This window comes from Pristis pectinata, chromosome 4, assembly GCF_009764475.1.
Source record: "Pristis pectinata isolate sPriPec2 chromosome 4, sPriPec2.1.pri, whole genome shotgun sequence".
Classification (NCBI taxonomy): domain Eukaryota; kingdom Metazoa; phylum Chordata; class Chondrichthyes; order Rhinopristiformes; family Pristidae; genus Pristis; species Pristis pectinata.
The window spans coordinates 37,905,316-37,925,018 of NC_067408.1; the positions used below are offsets into that span (position 1 = coordinate 37,905,316).

General features: G+C 41.5%; 1 protein-coding gene across 5 annotated transcripts in view; it reads left to right on the plus strand.

The window, feature by feature from the left end:
- Positions 1-5,886: 5,886 nt before the first annotated feature.
- The window catches only part of slc26a2 (solute carrier family 26 member 2), a 37,527-nt gene continuing 23,710 nt past the window's right edge, over positions 5,887-19,703 (plus strand). Inside the window, exons 1-3 of one of the 5 annotated variants that reach the window (XM_052015309.1) lie at positions 6,020-6,047; positions 7,316-7,385; positions 15,298-15,426. Coding sequence is in view for 1 of the 5 variants with exons in the window: in XM_052015305.1 (XP_051871265.1) it covers positions 7,344-7,385 (42 nt within the window). In the remaining 4 variants the exon portion in view is untranslated. Of the gene's footprint in view, positions 6,048-7,315; positions 7,386-15,297; positions 15,427-16,927; positions 18,419-19,703 lie in introns of those variants that run through there. The other 4 variants (XM_052015305.1, XM_052015308.1, XM_052015306.1 and 1 more) reach the window with 4 other exon arrangements.

Sequence of the window (19,703 nt, forward strand, 5' to 3'; positions counted from 1 at the left end):
CTAGATAGTTACGAGACTGGTATGACTGGTTCACAGGTTAAGGAACTGTGAGAGAGCAAACTTTGGAGCCATTAGGTGGGAGCTTATAGTGGTTGATTGTACAACATTGTTTGCAGGGAAAGGAGTGCCTGCCAAGTGGGAGGCCTTTAAAAATGTAATGTCAAGAGTTCGGGGTTTGCATGATCCTGTTAGGGTGAAGGGCAAGGCTGGCAGATTTCAGGAACCCTGGTTGACAAGAGATATTGAGCCTCTGGTTACGAAAAAGAGGGAGGGATACACTGCGCATGAGCAGTTGGGAACTGGTGAATCTCTTGATAACTACAAGAAGTGTAGGAGTGCACTTAAGAGGGAAGTTAGGAGGGCAAAAGTATGAGAAATATCTGACAAGCAAGGTGAGGCAAAATCCCAAGAGATTCTACGGGTATATTCAGAGTAAATGGCGGCTAGGGAGAGAATAGATCCCCTTAAAGATGAACATGACCATTTGTGTGTAGAGCCAAAGGAAATGGATGAGATTTTTAATGAATAATTCTCTTCAGTTTTCACTGTGGAGAAAACAATGGAAGCTAAGGAAATGGAGAAAATGAATGGGACCACGTGCGAATTAGCAGGGAGGAGGTATTGGAGGTCTTAAAGTACACTAAGTGGATAAATCCCCAGGGCCTGAGCTAGTGTATTCTCGGACCTTGTGGGAAGCTAGAGAAGAAATTGTGGAGGCCCTTGCAGAGGATTTTGCTTCATCTCTGGCCACAGGTAAGGTTCCAGAGGACTGGTGACTGGCTACTGTGGTACCAATGTTTAAAAAGGGCAGCAAAAACAAGCCAGGAAACTACAGGCCAGTGAGTCTGACATCAGTGGTGGGTGGATTGCTGGAGGGGATTCTGAGGGACAGGATCTACCAACATTTGGAGAGACAGGGTCTGATTCAGGATAGTCAGCATGGCTTTGTGTGTGGGAAGTCATGTCTGACAAATCTCTTTGAGTTCTTCGAGGAGGTAACCATGAGGGTAGATGAGGGTAGGGCAGTGGATATTGTCTATAAGGACTTTAGCAAGGCCTTTGACAAGGTCCCTCATGGCAGGCTAGTCTGGAACATTAGATCTCAGGGATCCAGGGGGAGATAACAGATGGATTCAAAATTGGCTCAGTGGTAGGAAGCAAAGGGTGATGATCGAGGGTTGTTTCTCAGACTGGAGGCCTGTGTCTAGCGGTGTGCCACAGGGGACGATGCTGGGACCTGTTTGTAATTCATGTAAATGATCATATAAACAACTTGGATGTGAAAGTACAAGGCATGATTAGTAATTTGCATTTGATAATATAATAGGCAGTGTTGTAGATAACGTAGAAGGTTCTGAAAAATTAGAGGTATCTTGATCAGCTAGATATGCAGGCTGAGGATTGGCAAATGGCCTTCAACCCAGATAAATGTGAGGTGTTGCATTTTGGGAGATCAAACTAGGGTAGGACTTGTACAGAGAATGGTGGGACCCTGGGGAGTGTTATGGAACAGAGGGATCAAAGAGTGCAAGTGCATAGTTCACTGAAAGTGGCGTTACAGGTAGGTAGGATGGTGAAGAAGGTATTTGGCATGCTGGCCTTCATCAGTCAGGGCAATGAGTATAAGCATTATAAAGTTATGTTGCAGTTATATAAAATGTTGGTGAGGCCACATTGTGTACAGTTTTGGTTGCCCTGTTATAGGAAAGATGTTACTAAACTGGAAAGAGTGCAAAAAATCTTTACTAGGATGTTGCCTGGACTTGGGGGCCTGAGTTACAAGGAGAGATTGCATTCACTAGGACTTTATTCCCTGGAATATAGGAGATCGAAGGGTGACCTGATAGAGGTATACAAGATCATGAGGGGCATAGACAGGATGAAAGCACGTTTTTCTTTGCCCAGGGAGGGGGTGCTAAAATCAAGAAGACATAAGTTTAAGATCAGAGGTGAGGGATTTAAAAGGGACATCAGGGGCAACTTCTTCATGCAAGGGGTGATGAGTATTTGGAATGACCTGCCAGAAATAGTGGCTGAGGCGGGCACATTGGCAACACTTAAGAGACATCTAGATAAGTACATGGATAGGAGGGATTTAGAGGCTATGAGCCAAATGCAGGCAGATGGGACGAGCTCACTGGGTAACACAGTCCACATGGACCAGTTGAGCTGAAGGGCCTGTTTACATGCTGTGTGACTCTATGACCCGTTCCTGGTTTTCTATGTTTCTATCCTTTTTCCAAGGGCTACCTATGATATTTTTATATCATGGATATTTGAATGAATTCAATCCTATGTTTCTGTACGATCATTATAAATTGATCTATTTCCACAATAGTAGCTTATATGAAAACAGGGCTGTCAAATGGTAGAAGGTTTAAATTTGCATTTTATTATACACTCCCATTCTATATTTTATCTAATGCTAAAACTGAGAATACACTTAGCAAGTAACCTTGTTACTCATTTTATGCGGAATTAATGAAATCACTGTGAAGAATTTGAGAAAGACAAAATAATCTCGGTGACAATGATTAGATCTCTTTTGAGTTATAAGAGTCCCCTCTTTCCTTGAGCACTGTGGCATAAGCAGGAAGTAAAACAGAACATACTCAAAACACTCAGCAAGTCAGGTGACAAGGATCAGGTTGGACACATTACACATGCTTTAATATGATGAAACTCATCAGTCATTTCCTTATAAATTACCTGACAGGCTCCCCTGTATTCAGTGATAATTGTTTTTTTCTTCTTTAATTGCACTAAATTGACTCTTTTGAAGTCATGGTAATCATAATCCTAAACTAGTTTCTGGGTCAGGCTCATCCATGAAGATGGTCTGTAGCTGGAATTCTCACCTCTACGAGGGAGTTTGCTGCAGCCGCAATGAAAGGGGCAATGGGGTATTTCATTGATCTTCAAATGGGATTCTAAAAAATAATTTTAGGCCTCACTAAGTTAAAGTAATTTCAAAAGTTATTGAAATGTTCAGTGTATTTCTAAAATGGTTCAGTTAATCTACATTGAGACCATTTTTATTCTTATAAAACCTCACTTTAGAATGTCCATAAAAATCTAGATTTGTTATTTAAATTTTTTTGCATAACAAATAAATGTTTTTGAGTCCATGTGGTGTTGGAATTTACATCACGAGTTAAATTAACTAAGCAATCATGTCTTGGCTGGATTTCAGGAAATAAGGGATATCCACTCCTCAAAAGGCTATTCGGTTTTCTCAGAGCTTCAAACACAGCAGCCAAGTAACTTGCAATGAGTGCCATGGCTCTACTAGTTTATTGTAAGCCACAACAGAACAGTTCACAGTCAGACTTAATTGTCTACGCAGGTCTAAAAGTCAACATCTCATACATTGTACAGTCTCTGTTCACAGAAGAATCAGTCCATCAGAAGAGGCCATTGCCTCTGGAAACATGGCAAGGGAAAGATGAGCATGCAAGACAGCACGTGTTGTAGGGGGAACTTATGTGCCATGTTTTAGTGCACTTAGTGTTCAGTGACATGTATACAAATATAGATATAATATACACAAGATAATGCTAAAACTGCACACAATGGCAGTTGGACTGTTGTTTGAGAACAGAGTAGAGTTTTGGTCATCATATTTTATGAAAGACATGGTCACATTGAAGAAGGTGAAGAAGAGATCTACAAAGATAGTGCAGGACTGGAAACTGGAAAATTGTAGCTACAAGAAAAGGTGGGTCAATTTCATGTTGTTTTCTTTGAAATAGATGAGGCTCATGAAAAAGGTAATTGTGGTGAATGAAATTATAGGGGGCTGAGATGGAATAAACAGTTAGAAACTATTATCTAGCAAAGGAGTAATAAATCTATGCCCCCTGTTTTAAAATAATTGATAGAAGGATTAGGGGGAGGATGAGGAAACTGACTTTTACCATAAAGTGGTAGGGGTCTGAAACTCAGTGCCTGAAAGGCTGGTAGAAGCAGAACCCCCAAGCTAAAAACAGGAAGTGTTGGAAATATTCAGCCAGTCACACAGCAACTGTAGGGAGTTAATATTTCAGGCCAATGTTCTTTCACCTGAATTAGGCAAAGTCTGAAAACAAGCATGTTTTAAGTTGCAGGGAAGAGAGAGGGGCAGAGAGAATGAAGATAACTTCTGTGATAGTGTGGAGACCAAAAGAAGCTGAATGACATAGTCATTGATGTTCTCCAAGAGAAGATGAAGGGTGATCTCTTCAGAGGAAAACTAAATAGAAGTAGATGAGAAAGGAAAAATGAGAAGTAGATGATAAAGGAGAAAGGAAAAATGCTGGACATGTGACACACAAAACAATGTGGATGCAGAAAATCTAAAATAATACAAATGTTTGAAATATTCAGGTCAGCTAGCAACTCTGGAGGGCAAAAAACAGAATTAATCACACAGATTGATGGCCAGTTCTGATACAAGATCTTTATTAGTCACATGTACATCAAAGCACAGTGAAATACATCTTTTGCGTAGTGATTTTTGGGGGGCAGCCCACAAGTGTCGCCACACTTCCGGCGCCAACATAGCATGCCCATAACTTCCTAACCTGTAGGTCTTTGGAATGTGGGAGAAAACCAGAGCACCCAGAGGAAACCCACAGACACGGGGAGAATGTACAAACTCGTTACAGACAGTGGCCGGATTTGAACCCGGGTCGCTGGCACTGTAAAGCATTATGCTAACCACTATGCTACCATGCCTGCCTGGAAAACTGGAAAGGATGATTACATGAAATTGTTGAATGCAATGAGGCTGCAATGTACACAATATGAAATGCAGTGCTTCAAACTAATCAAGGCCCCCTTCTCTATTTTTATGATTCTATTTACTAAATGCGATTTACATTGGTTAAGTTTCCTTGAGAAAACCTACTGAGCATTTATTTTGCCCTTAAATTCAGACAACAGTTTCAGACACAAGAGATTCTGCAGATGCTGGAATCTGGAGCAATACACACAAAATGCTGGAGGAACTCAACAGGTCAGGCAGCATCTATGGAGGGAAATAAACAGTCAACGTTTCGGGTCGAGACCCTTCATCAGGACCATGTTGGCACTCAGCAACTACACAATAAAGAGCAGGAGTAGACAATCTGACCCTCATGGCTACTTTAACATTCACCAAAATCATGGTTGATTTTCTATTTCGGCTCCACTTCCCTCTATTACGCCTTGGTTCCTTAACGTCCAGAAATCTATTTATCTCTGTTTTGAATACAATGAATGACCAAACATCCACTGCCCTCCGCGCTACAGATCCACTAAGTGAAGTAACTTCTCACCTCAACCTCTTATTCTGAGACAACATTTCAAAACGCACGATGTCAGACGCGCACATTCAAAATAAAACTGAAGAAAGCAACTCTCTGAAGTATCTGAGAATTTAGAGCTGTTGTAAATTAGCAATGAGACACTAATCAACCGTACAATACGCAAATACGATTGGACTGTGACCAAGTAAATTGCAACAATAATCGGACAACTGAGATACCCGGTCGCCCCCAGCCCCTCACCGCCACTGAACGCCTGCAGCAGTTCGTAACTAATCGAGCAATGCCGTCCTCACACAGGCCCGCGCAGAACGCTCGGTGTTCGCAACAAGAGCGTGACACGAACCAATCAGGACGCTCTGTCGGGTTCCAATCGCGTCACGTGCCCCTGCTCCCCCCATCCCCATCCCCACCCCCAAAACCTTCCCGCGCTCCTGTCAGGGGTCCCACCCGCGACAGAAATAGCATCACGTGCCCGGGCTCTGACCAATCAAGACGCTCCGCAGCCGGGCCGGCCGGCCGAAGGGAAGCGGGGCCTTGAACCACCGTCGCTCTTTGAACTGCGCTCGGAGGCTTGCGTCTGATTCCTGTGATGACGTTTCACGGCGTCTGGTTCTGGCGGGGTACGTGGCCAATGGAACCTGAGGTTCTGCACTGGAAGGAATATTGGCCCAATTCATCTCGATATTTTACTTCACAGCTTCTGTCAGACTGCAGTTGTCAGTCACGTTGTAAGCATCTCTGACAGGAATCTATCAGCAGGTGAGTGCTCTGCAGCGAAGAGCGTTTTTAGTCAGTTAAATTAAAGCTTCCTCAAGGATCGTCTCCACGTTCATACTCAAAAAGTTTTTAATTGTTTCTTATTTCTTCTAACCTAAGATATTTTATGGGCTTTCAAATAATTAATTGCTTCAATTTCTGCAAAATAACTAGTGATTACAGATGTTGTTCCTTTGCAAGAAGAATGCAATTTGGATTGCTGATGTTCCCTATATTCCCTTACTCCGCTTGGTGAAATGACACTTAACGGTAGATTATTTCTTGAGGTGGTAGGCAAATATCTAGGAAAAAGTCTGTGGAACATTAATGCTTGTTCCTGGAAACTAAACATTTTTCAGTTGAATTTAAAACTGTAATATGGTATGCAGTGTCTGTGGAGAGTGGGGCTGTTGACACTTTTGGTGGATGAACTTTCATCGGTGCTGAGTGGTGGACTAATCCTTTGTGATTAGTTGAAACCAGTTTTGCAAGTTACAGGGTTTCTCGAATGAGAACTACAAGGTAAATCAGAGTGTTGTGTACACATACTACACATGCTGTAAATACATTAATTGTTGAGCTTAGGGTATTATTGTTGTCGCATGAAATGCAAAGAATTTGTAACCTTTAATGGATCGAATACACGTGTTTTTATGAGATTCGTTAAGTATTTTTAAACAATGTAAACTGTTATAAGAGAATCACAGAATCGCCGCAACACGGAAGGAGATCAGGCCCATCATCTGTGTACTGAAAACAATCCAGTTTGTCCCACTCCCGTACCGTCTGCCGAATGGCCATGCAAATTATTTTTATTTGAGATATTTGTCCAGCTCTAATGCTGTAATTGAATCTATCTCTACTACTTATACTGATAATGCATTCCAGACCCTGAACACTCGCTTTAAAACAAAAACGATTCTCCATATCAGTTGTGGTTCTTTGCCAATCACCATTATTCTATCGCCTAGTTCTTGATTGTTCTACCAGTGGAAATAGTCTCTCTCAAGTGGCTACACTCTTAATACTTTTAATTACCTCCTATTAGATATCCTCCTAGGAGAATCTAGTTTTGTATAAATACTTGTAAGTAGTAGGAAATAAGGCTACACTATTGTGCTATGTATTTAAAGTAAAAATAATGTTATTTACTGTGGGGGGGGGATTGCTGATGGCTGGGAGCAAGGATAAATTTGCAAAAGGGATTGGAGTTGCATGTTTATAAAGCTTTTGTGTGTTAATAGATATGTTTGTATTCTTTCACATAATAGCCTGGATGTTGCTGCAGGCATCAAATTGATGGCACTCCCCATTTACGTCAAAGAAAGATCTAACATTGAGGTGGAGTGGCTTTCCTCTTTTTTTGATATGAATTTAATTCTGGTAAATTCCTTGACTGAGCCTATACAGCTCTCTGGATAAAGAATTCCAAAGGTTCTGGTAAACTACAGGGAGTCTTTGGTAGCCTGTATTAGTGATGACATTATGCAGTCTGAGAAGCCAACCATGTGAAGAAATCTCACACACTGGAAACCTGGAATTCCTAAAGATGATAGCTTTTGTTGAATAAGTTTTTAAAGATTTTGCAGAGATTAAACTAAAATTTGGGATATTCATGATAGAAATTGAGTTACCATATTTAATATAAATAATACAATTTTAAAATAATTATTCAGGGGCAATTAGATGCCACATACTAACAGTAATTGAGGCTAGAGTAGTATTCTACACATTGGGTTAATATGCTGCTTAAAGACTGTTATGATTCACTTGCAATGGCTAGCATTTTAAAAATACAAGATATGTAACAAAAAATCCTTGAAGGCACAAAAAAACCGACAGGAAAAGTGGTTGGGACAGGAGAAATTAGAGTTAGTATTAAATCAAAGGAAGGTGTTACAAAATTGCCAGAAATAGCAGTCGGCCTGAGGATTGGGAGCATTTTAGAACTTGCCAAAGGAAGACCAAAGAATTGATAAAGAAAGGGATCATGGACTACAAGAGTAGCTTGGCAACAAACACAATGACAGTAAGATATTCTTATAGATATGTAAAAAGGAAAAGAGCAGCAATGGCAAGCATGGGTCTTGTATTTAAGCTCAGAAAAATGTATAATGGAGGGGAGGAAGGAAATGACAGTGAGGCTAAACAAATACTTTGTGTAAAAGAATATTAAAAAAAATGGGTGCATTACTAGTCCATTTGGATCTTTGCCTGCTCTACCATTCATTAAGATCATGGCTGTTCCATCTCAGTTCCATTTTCCTGCACTATTTGGCATATTGCTTGATTCCTTTAATGTCTTGGGCTCTATCAATCTTACTTTTGAATGAATGCCATGACTAAGCCTCTGTAGCTCTTGGGATACAGAATTCCAAAGGTACACTACCCTCTGAGTCCAGAAATTCACTTTCACCCCAGTCTTAAATAGCCTACTGCTTATTCTGAATCTGTGCCCCTTTTCCTACTTCTCATAGCCAGAAAAACAATCTCCCTGCATCTGATATGTTAGGTTCTTATAGAATTTTATACATTTCAATGGAGATATAGCTTCTCATTCTTCCAAACTCTTTAATACAGTACCAGTCTACTTAATTTTTCTTGGTATGGCAAACATGCTGTCTATAGATCCAGTCTAATGAGTGTTTACTGCCCTCCTATGGTATATTATATTTCTTGGGCAAGGAGACCAAAATTGTACGTGGTACTCCAGGAGGGGTCTCTACAATTGCAGAAATACTTCCTTCCTTCTGTTTTTAAGTCTTCTAATAAACTCAATTCATAAAAGTAGACACAAAACCCTGCCAGAAATACTACTGATCCAAGGGTTTGGTGAGGAAAGATGGAATGAAGCAAATTACTATTATTTGAGGGGAAATACTGTCAAAGTCAGTGAGATTAAAAGACAATAGTCTACGTACAAGAGCTTTGAAAGAGGAGGTGGATATATTGGTTTTGCTTTTTAAAATTCTGTAGATTCTGGAATGGTGCATGGAGATTGGATGTAGCTAATGCGACCACACAGTGTTAGAAAGGAGGAAGGGAGAAAATGTGGAACCACTTGATCGGTTAGCCTAACATCAATAATTGGGAAAATGCTGGAATGAGTTCTTTGAACATGTCTCTTGTAGAATAGATATGGAAGAAGCAATGGATGTAGTGTATTTAGATTTTGAGAAGGCTGTTGATACATGTTCAAAGAACTCATTCCAGCATTTTCCCTATTATTGATGTTAGGCTAACCGATCAAGTGGTTCCACATTTTCTCCCGTCCTCCTTTCTAACACTGTGTGGTCGCATTAGCTACATCCAATCTCCATGCACCATTCCAGAATCTACAGAATTTTAAAAAGCAAAACCAATATATCCACCTCCTCTTTCAAAGCTCTTGTACGTAGACTATTGCCTTTTAATCTCTCTGACTTTGACAGTATTTCCCCTCAAATAATATTAATTTGCTTCATTCCATCTTTCCTCACCAAACCCTTGGATCAGTAGTATTTCTGGCAGGGTTTTGTGTCTACTTTTATGAAGGTCCTGCAGAGAAAGTTGCTCAACAAGGTTTGAGTACATCTTCTACCCGATGGAAGAAGAGAGAAGAGAGAATGTCCTGGGTGGCTGGAGTCTTTGGTTATGCTGGCTGCTTCACCAAGACAACGTGAGGTAAAGACAGAGTCCAAGAAGGGGAGGCTTGTGTCCGTGATGTGCTGGTGAGCTTTCTTGGCTGTGGCTTCTATGTGATTTGATCAGGACAGGCTATTGGTGATGTTCACTCCCAGGAACTTGAAGCTCTCAACCCTCTCGACCTCAGCACCATTGATGTAGACAGGTGCATGTACACCGCCCCCCTCTCCTGAAGTCAATGACCAGCTCTTTTGTTTTGTTGACATTGAGGGAAAGGTTGTTGTCATGACACCATTCCACTAACCTCTCTATCTCCTTCCTGTACTCAGACTCATCACTGTTTGAGATACGGCCTACAACGGTGGTATCATCTGCAAACTTGTAGATGGAGTTGTAGCAGAATCTGGCCACACAGTCATGAGTGTATAGGGAGTAGAGTAGAGGGCTGAGGACACAGCCTTGTGAGGTACCAGTGTTGAGAATAATCGTGCTGGAGGTATTGCTGCCTATCCTCACTGATTGGTGTCTGTTTGTTAGAAAGTCAGGGATCCAGTTACAGAGGGAGGTGTTGAGTCCTTGGTCTCGGAGTTTGGCGACAAGTTTACTTAGGATTATTGTATTGAAGGCAGAGCTGTAGTCAATAAACAATAGCCTAATGTAGGTGTCTTTACTGTCCAGATGCTCCAGAGCTGAATGCCAGGGAGATGGCATCCGCTGTAGACCTGTTTCGGCAATAGGCAAATTGCAATGGGTCCAGGTTGTCTGGTAGGCTGGAGTTGATGCGTGCCATGACCAACCTCTCAAAGCACTTCATGATGGTGGATGTCAGAGCCACTAGTCGGTAGTCATTGAGGCATGTTACCTTGCTTTTCTTCGGTACCGGAATGATAGTGGTGGGCCTTAGCCATTCATAATCTGCTTCAGTTTGGTTGATCAAATATCACCTTTCCAAGTTTTCTGATGATGCTAGACTCCCTCCTTGCCATAGAGAGAGTTCAATGAGGGTTCATCAGATTGGTTCACCAAGGAAGGCAGGTTTTCTGTATGAGGACAGATTGAGTAGATTAGGTTGTATTCTCTGGAGTTTAGTGGATTCTTACGGGGTTTAACAGATTGGATGCAGGGAGGATGTGTTTCTTGGCTGAGGAGTCCAGAATCAGTGGTCACACTGAGATGAAGAGAAATCTCTTCAATCAGAAGGTGGTGGGTTTTTGGAATTCTGTCCTTGAGGGCTGCAGAGGCTCAATAGTTGAGTTTGTTCAAAAAGGAGATCAGTTAGATCTCTGCATGTTAAAGGAATTGAGGGGTATGGGGAAAGTGCAGGAAAAGGATACAGAAGATCAACTACTGAGCTTGATGAATGGCAGAAGAGGCTCAGTGGACCTTCTAGTTTTTATGTTTGGAACTTTTTCCAAGAATCTGTGCAGTATGTAAATTAAAAGTTCTTGTCAATTTGATGTTTTCAAAATTATTTCTATCTGAGGCCTTCAACAAAAGCTACTGTGGAGAAGCTGTGTATTATCAACAACAAATTCTACATTTCAACCTTTAACAATGCATGTTCATACTCCAGGGGGTTTGCATTTTAATGTTGCTAACATTTGTATTTCCACTCTCATTACAGTTGAAAATTCCTGCTGCTAATGTTTAATGCAAATTTTCATAATGTTAATAATTAATAGACAATCACTTGTGCTATACCTGCAAGTTGTGGTGATGCCCATTTAACACCTCTACTACATATATGGAGTCGAAGAACATAAATTTGTATAGTTCGCATGTGCAGGACTGTAAATCAGAAAGTTATATTGAACCAAGCTAGCACAGTGCTTTCTCTTGTGGACATCTTCAAGAGGTGGTGCCTCAAGAAGGCGGCATCCAACATTAAGGACGCTCACCACCCGGGACATGCCCTCTTCACGTTACTACCGTTGGGGAGGAGGTACAGGAGCCTGAAGGCCCACACTGAATGTTTCAGGAACAGCTGCTTCCCCTCCACCATCAGATTTCTGAACAGTCCATGAACACTACCTCATTATTCCTCTTTTTGCACTATTCATTTATTTTTGTAACTTATCATAATTTTTATGTCTTTATGTCTTGCACTGTACTGCTGCCGCAGAACAATAAATTTCACGGCATATGTCAGTGATAATAAACCTGATCCTGATTGGAAGGGACTTCTGACACATCTAATTTGTTTATATAATTAAGGAAATCAAGATTCAAAAATTCTCAGCAGTTCAGGGAAAATCTGTGGAGAGGGAAATAGTGTTAATTTTTCAGGGTTGATTACCTTTCATCAGAGTTAGGAATAGAATATATTGGCGCTACAGAATTTATTAGCTTTGTTGCAATGGTGCATTCTAAAAGAAATGGCTGCAGTCTTTGACTTCAGTTAGGGAGATATGTGACTATATAGCTGCCTTAAAATCCTGTAACATTTGTCTTTTTATGGTCTTTGTTATTGCTTTACATTTTGCTTTGCATAAACCATTATTAATCACACAAGCAGTTATCATTTTATTCTATCCATGGCAAAACTTTTTCTTATAGGTTTTGAAGTTTTTACAGTTCAAGCATTAGATCAGATGCTGTTAACCTGCTCTTAGACTAATTGTTTTCAAGTAGTGGACCTGAATTTCAGTACGTAGCAGAGACCTGTTTTGGTGCATGTTTCAGCTCTCCAATTGTAAACTCATAAGGTGACACTTTTGACTCTAAAGGTGCAGAACCCACCTGAAGCAGAATCTTCAGTCAGGTTTTCTCGAAATCTCAACATTATAACAACAACAGAATGAATATTGCTCAGGATTCTGGCTTCTAGTGGGAGGCACAACCGGTAACAATTTTCCCAGTCACTGTCCTATTCAAAGGTTCATGCACAGAAAATAGTTAAAATGGTGAATTGTCAGACACCAGGTATGTTTAGCTGATTATACTTGCATTAAAAATGAGGCCGCTTGCACAGCATTAGAACAAAGGCTGTTATAGTTGCTAGTTGCTACTATGTTTACTTCTGTAGTGTGGATAAATCCTGATTAAACTACCACTGCAACCTTCCACAGAGTCAAATGGTTGGAACTGAGAAGCTATGACAAATCATATTTAATCTAACTATGTTTGAGGTTCTAAGTAGAGTCTTTTATGATCAAAGGCATTTGATGTTGTGCATTGTCTATACAACTGTCTTAGGTTTGATTGCAGTATGTTAACTGATTAGTAATTCTATTGCTTGTGTACAGTTTATTTGTACATCAAAATTCCTTGCCTCACTGTCCAGAAAATTTGAGGAATCTGCAAGCATAGATTTCTCCCTGGGGCTAGGTGTCGGAATGGCAGCTTGGCTCAGCTGGTAGAGAATTTCCTCAGAATGGTCTCAGGATGGTAGCATAGAATATGCATATATTGAGGCACTACTGCTCTGTCAAATTACATATCTCGAGCATCTAAAATGGCCTGCTTTACTAACTTAAGTACATTAGATTGTGTGACAGAGAAACTTCTCTGGCCTATGTTCTTCCCTTAACATTAATTAATTGCTGTTATTTGATCATGCATCTCATTGTTTGTAGGAGCTTACAGTTCATTTGCATTGATGTGTTCATATGAACAATGGTGGTATTTGTATTTCAAAGTAATTTATGATTATGTATAAGCAGTTGTCCAGGTTCCTCCTGGTTCCTGCTTAATTTCTGTATAATTGAGTTTCTTTGAATCCCATATCTCTGTCTCCCAACAACAAGAATGCAGAGCTAGACACATTACCATCCGTGCCTTTGGGAATAGAATGTACTTTTCACAATTTATTTGCCATAAAGCTATATGTTTTCATTTGTAAAATTATTCACTTTTCATTCCCTCACTAATTTAATACATTAAAACTCCAATAATATGCCATCCTATCATGCAGAAATCCTGACGGTTTGGCATCTGGCTCACTTTTTTTTTCTGTTTCCTGCCTTCCCTTTAAACTCAACAAGGCCCAATGCAAAATTGTGATGCTATCATGTAACATATATTTTAAAAATGAATTAAAAGTATAGTGTATTAATAGGAGTAGTATTCAATAGTCCCAAAAAAATCTGCCAATCATGTCTGGATGGTGCAGAATTTTCAAAGTTTTCTGCATTCCTGCACACAAGGATTATTTATAGAGTTATTAGAAAATTTGTAACAGAATTTGCTCATCTTTGTACTGTACTACCATTACCAGGGCGTCATCATAGACGTTTACTAGGGAGTTACTTTGTAAATTCACCCATAATTTTATACTGAAGACTACTAACTCAGATGATTACTGAGCATATTGGGCTGAATTTTGCAAGTGATTTCTTTGGTGGGTAAATTAGAGACTAGGAACCCATAGACCTGTTCTAATAATCCATGGGCAGTATAGTGGTGCAGCTGGTAGAGATGCTGTTTCATAATGCCAGAGACTTGGGTTCAATCCTGACCTCGGGTGCTGTCTGTCTGGAGTTTACACTTTCTCCCTGTGACTACATGGATTTCCTCCTAGTACTCTGGTTTCCTCCTATGTCTCAAATCAAAGACGTGGGTTGGTGACTTAATTGGATAGTGTAAATCGCCCCTAGTGTGTAGGTGTGTGGTAGAGTCTGAGGGGACTTGATGAGAATGTGAGGAGAATAAAAAAAAGAGATTAATATAGGATTAGTGTGAAGTGGGTGGCTGATGGTCAGTGTGGGCTGATGGGCCTATTCCCATGCTGTGTCTCTCTGATTCTATGAAATTCAAATCCCACTTTGCCATGTATGGAATTTAAATTTGGTTAATAATCTGGAATTAAAGGGAAATTTACAACCAGTCTTGATATTGATCATGAAACTACTGGCTTGTCATAACAACCCATCTAGTTCACTAGTGGCAAGGAATCCGTTTTGTGTACATGGTCTGACTTGTATTTGACTCCAGACCTACCATTGTGCTTGACTCTTAACTGTACTCTGAAGTGGCTTAGCAAACAATTCACTTCTATCACAACCAATGAGTTAAAACAGGAAAATGATGAAACTAGATGGATGAGCTGGTATTGGACCTTGGCACCAAAAACTGATGTGGCAAAGTTGTGCCCAGCCCAGTCAACCTTACAAATCCTTGCAAACAGATGGAAACTGGTGTCTAAATTGAAGAGCTTATCTATAGACTAGTCAAGCAACTGATGGATTCATTCTCAGAATTGCACCTTGCAGGTAATATGCGAGACTTCTCCATTACAATCACTGGGTAGATCCTGTCCCACTGGCTGGACTGACCTACCAGTTGTATACAGGTAGAAGTAGCCCTGGGAGATTTCAGTGGTGACTCCAGACCAAATGAAGCCTCATAGCATCAGGTCAAACATGGACAAGGAAATCTCCTACTGCTTGCTCTCCCTCGGCCAATTGATTGGTGCCTCGCCCACGTTGAGCAACACTTGCATGAAATGTTTCCATGTCCATTACCAAAAATGGCCTAGAGGAACTGCTGTTAACTCACCCGGCCAAGTCTTGAAGGACATTGCTGCCATCATGTCAAGACTCACATGGCAAATGCAAAAGTTCTAAACTTCCTGGCTCTAATTTGTTAGGGATTTTCTGACTCCATTATGTTGAATTCCTCCGTTTTCCAGAGTTTACATTGGAGAAAACTGCTCACTGATACTGCACCAGATTAGACCTGATGCAGGAACAACATCAACTCTATAACAAAGTACAACAACATAATTCGTACTAGAGACCAGGACTATTCATCTGGAAATGTGAGTTTGAATTCCACCAGTACAGCTGTGGAATTTTATACTTTAGTAATGTACAAAAATCTTGAATCAATTTTGTGTACATGAAACTACCAAATTATAATTGAAAACCTGGTTCTCTAATGTCTAGAAGGGAATCAAATCTGCTGTCCTTGTGTAGTCTAACCTGTGGGTGACCTCCAGACCCACAGCAATGGGCTGGATCTCCTGAAGTGTGCACTGTTCCTTCACCACTTGTGCTCCTTGCTGAACGCTCATTTCTGTCATATCTAGCAAGGCACCGACAGGATTGGTATGTGCTGCAGACTATGTGACATATGCTAATGTGCATGTGTATTCTCATGATTACATTTTTTTTATAGTCCCAAAGAATGATATAAAGGATGCTAGACAAGAGTGAGGGGAACATGAAACATTACAAAGGGGATCTGATGTTTTCCCAGGGTGTAGAGATGAGCAATCACAATGGAAAGGGATAACATATAGGCAGAACTCAATTCAATAAAATTAATTTTCAGGTTGAGTGGAAAGAAAAAAAAATCAAAAGTTTCTGCTCCCAGACATCAAGCTGTGGAAAGGGTTAACTTGTTCTTTTTTAGTACTGGTTTCAGTGCTCATATTGAAACTGAGACAATTAATGGTGAAATGTTTTTGGGTGTCTTGAAGTTGTGAAGAGGTCTATATTCCCTCTTTATTAATTCAAGCTTGCAGGTAGTATTCTTGTCATGGAGCTAATTTACTTAATTTCATTAGAACAAAGTCTTGTTAATATAATTACTAGCAGTTTTTACAAACTAGAGGAAGCAAATTCATTTAGAGCATTGAGTCTATGTCATCTCCCAGAGTAATCCGATAATCCTGTTCACTCACTCTTTTCTCTGCAACCCACACTCCCACACATACCCTTTCATACCTTCTTGATTCTCCTACCGCCCATCTACGAGGGTAATTAACAGGCCAATTAACCTAACTAATAGTACGTCTTTGGGATATGCAAAGAAACCAGAGCATCTGTGAGACATTCACAAGTGCAAACTCCATACTGTAGTTCCTTTTTCAGTGCCCTTGATATTCAAACTTAGTGAAGTGTTTAGGGGTGTCCTGAAGGTTACTGGAAGTCGGAATTAAACCCAGTTCGCTGGAGCTGTGAGGCATCGGCACTATCTGTAGTAACGTGAAATTATCTCTTACCATCACTTAATTTTCCAATCATTTCAAGTATATTTTCAGAAGAACATGTCAGCAACATGAAATCAAACTGCATCCAGGGGAACTGGAAGGTAAGTGGTTCAACGTGATTAATTCTTTCTGCTTTCTGAAGTGGCTCAGCAAGCAACTCGAGTTGGGAGTGGAAGATAAATGCAGGCCTGGACAACGAACTCCACATCCCATGAATATAACATATTTAATTTGAGTGAAGATGGATGCCTACAAGGGAAAGATGGCAAGACCTGGACAACATTCAGGCATGGGCAGATAAGTGGCCAGTAATGTAAAAGCTACACAAGGAAATCTAATTCAATGCCATTATGATTGCCAAATTGTCAAGGAGTAAAAGGGGCAGTAGTAGCACTGATAGCAAATTGGTATTGGTTTATTATTGTCACTTGTACTGAGGTACAGTGAAAAGCTTGTCTTGCATACCGATTGTACAGGTCAATTCATTACACAGTGCAGTTACATTGGGTTAGTACAGAATGTATCGATGTAGTACAGGTAAAAATAGTAACAGTACAGAGTAAAGTGTCACAGCTACAGAGAAAGTGCAGTGCAATAAGGTGCAAGGTCACAACAAGGTAGATCGTGAGATCAGAGTCCATCTCATTGTATAAGGGAACTGTTCAATAGTCTTATCACAGTGGGGTAGAAGCTGTCCTTAAGTCTGGTGGTACGTGCTCTCAGGCTTTTGTATCTTCTACCCGATGGAAGAGGAGAGAAGAGAGAATGTCCTGGGTTGGTGGGGTCTTCGATTATGCTGGCTGCTACATCAAGACAGTGAGAGGTAAAGACAGAGTCCAAGGAGGGGAGGCTGGTGTCCATGATGTGCTGGGCTGTGTCCACAACTCTCTGAAGTTTCTTATGGTCCTGGGCAGAGCAGTTGCCATACCAAGCCCTGATGCATCCAGGTAGGATGTTTTCTATAGTGCATCGATACAAGTTGGTGAGAGTCAAAGGGGACGAACCGAATTTCTTTAGCCTCCTGAGGAAGTAGAGGCACTGGTGAGCTTTCTTGGCCATGGCATCTACATGATTTGACCAGGACAGGCTGTTGGTGATGTTCACTCCCAGGAACTTGAAGCTCTCAACCCTCTCGACCTCAGTACCATTGATGTAGACAGGTGCATGTACACCGCCCCCCTTTCCTGAAGTCAATGATCAGCCCTTTCATTTGTTGACATTGAGGGAAAGGTTGTTGTCATGACACCATTCCACTAAGCTCTCTATCTCCTTCTTGTACTCTGACTCATCACTGTTTGAGATACAGCCTACAACGGTGGTATCATCTGCAAACTTGTAGATGGAGTTGTAGCAGAATCTGGCCACACAGTCATGAGTGTATAGGGAGTAGAGTAGAGGGCTGAGGATGCAGCCTTGTGGGACACCAGTGTTGAGAATAATCGTGCTGGAGGTGTTGCTGCCTATCCTCACTGATTGGTGTCTGTTTGTTAGAAAGTCGAGGATCCAGTTATAGAGGAAGGTGTTGAGTCCTGGGTCTCAGAGTTGGGTGACAAGTTTGCTTGGGGTTATTGTATTGCAGGCAGAGCTGTAGTCAATAAACAATAGTCTAACGTATGTGTCTTTGCTGTCCAGATGCTTCAGAGCTAAGTGTAGAGCCAGAAAGATGGCGTCCGCTGTAGACCTGTTTCGGCGATAAGCGAATTGCAGTGGGTCAAGATTGTCTGGGAGGCTGGAGTTGATGTGTGCCATGACCAGCGTCTCAACGCACTTCATGATGGTGGACGTCAGAGCCACTGGTCGGTAGTCACTGAGGCATGTTACCTTGCTTTTCTTCGGTACCGGGATGATAGTGGTCTTCTTAAAACAGGTGGGAACCTGAGATTGAAGCAGGGAGAGGTTAAATATATCTGCAAATACTTCTGCCAGTTGATCGGCACAAGATCTGAGCACACGGCCAGGGACACCATCTGGGCCAGATGCTTTCCTCGTGCTCACTCTCCGGAAGACTGATATTACGTTCTCAATGGTGATCATAGGTTCAGTTGCATCAGTGGCTGTCAGGGTGGGTGGTGACAGTCCACTTCCCTTCTGTTCAAAACGTGCATAGAATGCATTCAGGAAGGGATGCGCTGTTGTTAACTATGCAGCCCGTCTTCGTCTTGTAGCCTGTCATGGCATGTAAGCCCTGCCATAACTGACGACTGGTCAGGGACTCTATTTTGAGTCGGTATTGCCTCTTGGCATCCCTGATAGCTTTCCAAAGGTCATAATCTCGATTTCTTGTACAGATCAGGATTACCAGATTTGTGTGCAGCAGTCCTCGACTTCAGTAGGGAGTGGATCTCTTGGTTCATCCATGGTTTCCTGTTTGGGAACACCCATATTGTCCTCCTTGGTACTCAGTCCTCAACACACTTGCTGATAAAGTCTGTGATGGTGGTGGCATACTCATCAAGGCTGGCAGCTGAGTCTTTGAACATGGACCAGTCCACTGTCTCAGAGCAGTCACGTAGGAGCTCATCTGCTTCCTCAGACCAGCAATGCATGACTCTCTTTACTGGATCCTCCCGTTTCAGTTTCTGTTTGTATGCAGGGAGAAGGAGCACAGCCTGGTGGTCTGATTTCCCAAAGTGAGGGCAAGGGGTGGGTAGGAAGGCATCTTTGATGGTTGTATAGCAGTGGTCAAGTGTGTTGGCGCCCCTGGTGGAGCAGGAGATGTGCTGGTAGTATTTTAATGTCACACTCTTGAGGTTGGCCTGATTGAAGTCACCTGCGATAATGAAGAGGGCCTCAGGGTATCCTATCTCAAGGTTGTTGACCATGGAGAATAGCTCATTGAGTGCAGGCTTCATGTCCGTCTGTGGTGGGATGTAGACTGCCATCAGGATAGCTAAAGTGAACTCCCTTGGCAGATAGAATGGTCGACACTTCACCATTAGATATTCCAGGCTGGGTGAGCAGGAGCTCGCCAGGACCATCATGTCCGAGCACCACAAGTTATCAATTAAGAAACAGACCCCTCCGCCTTTAACTTTGCCTGAGGATGCTGAATGGTCCATTTGATGAATTGAGAAGCCCTCAGGTTGAATAGGTGAGGCAGG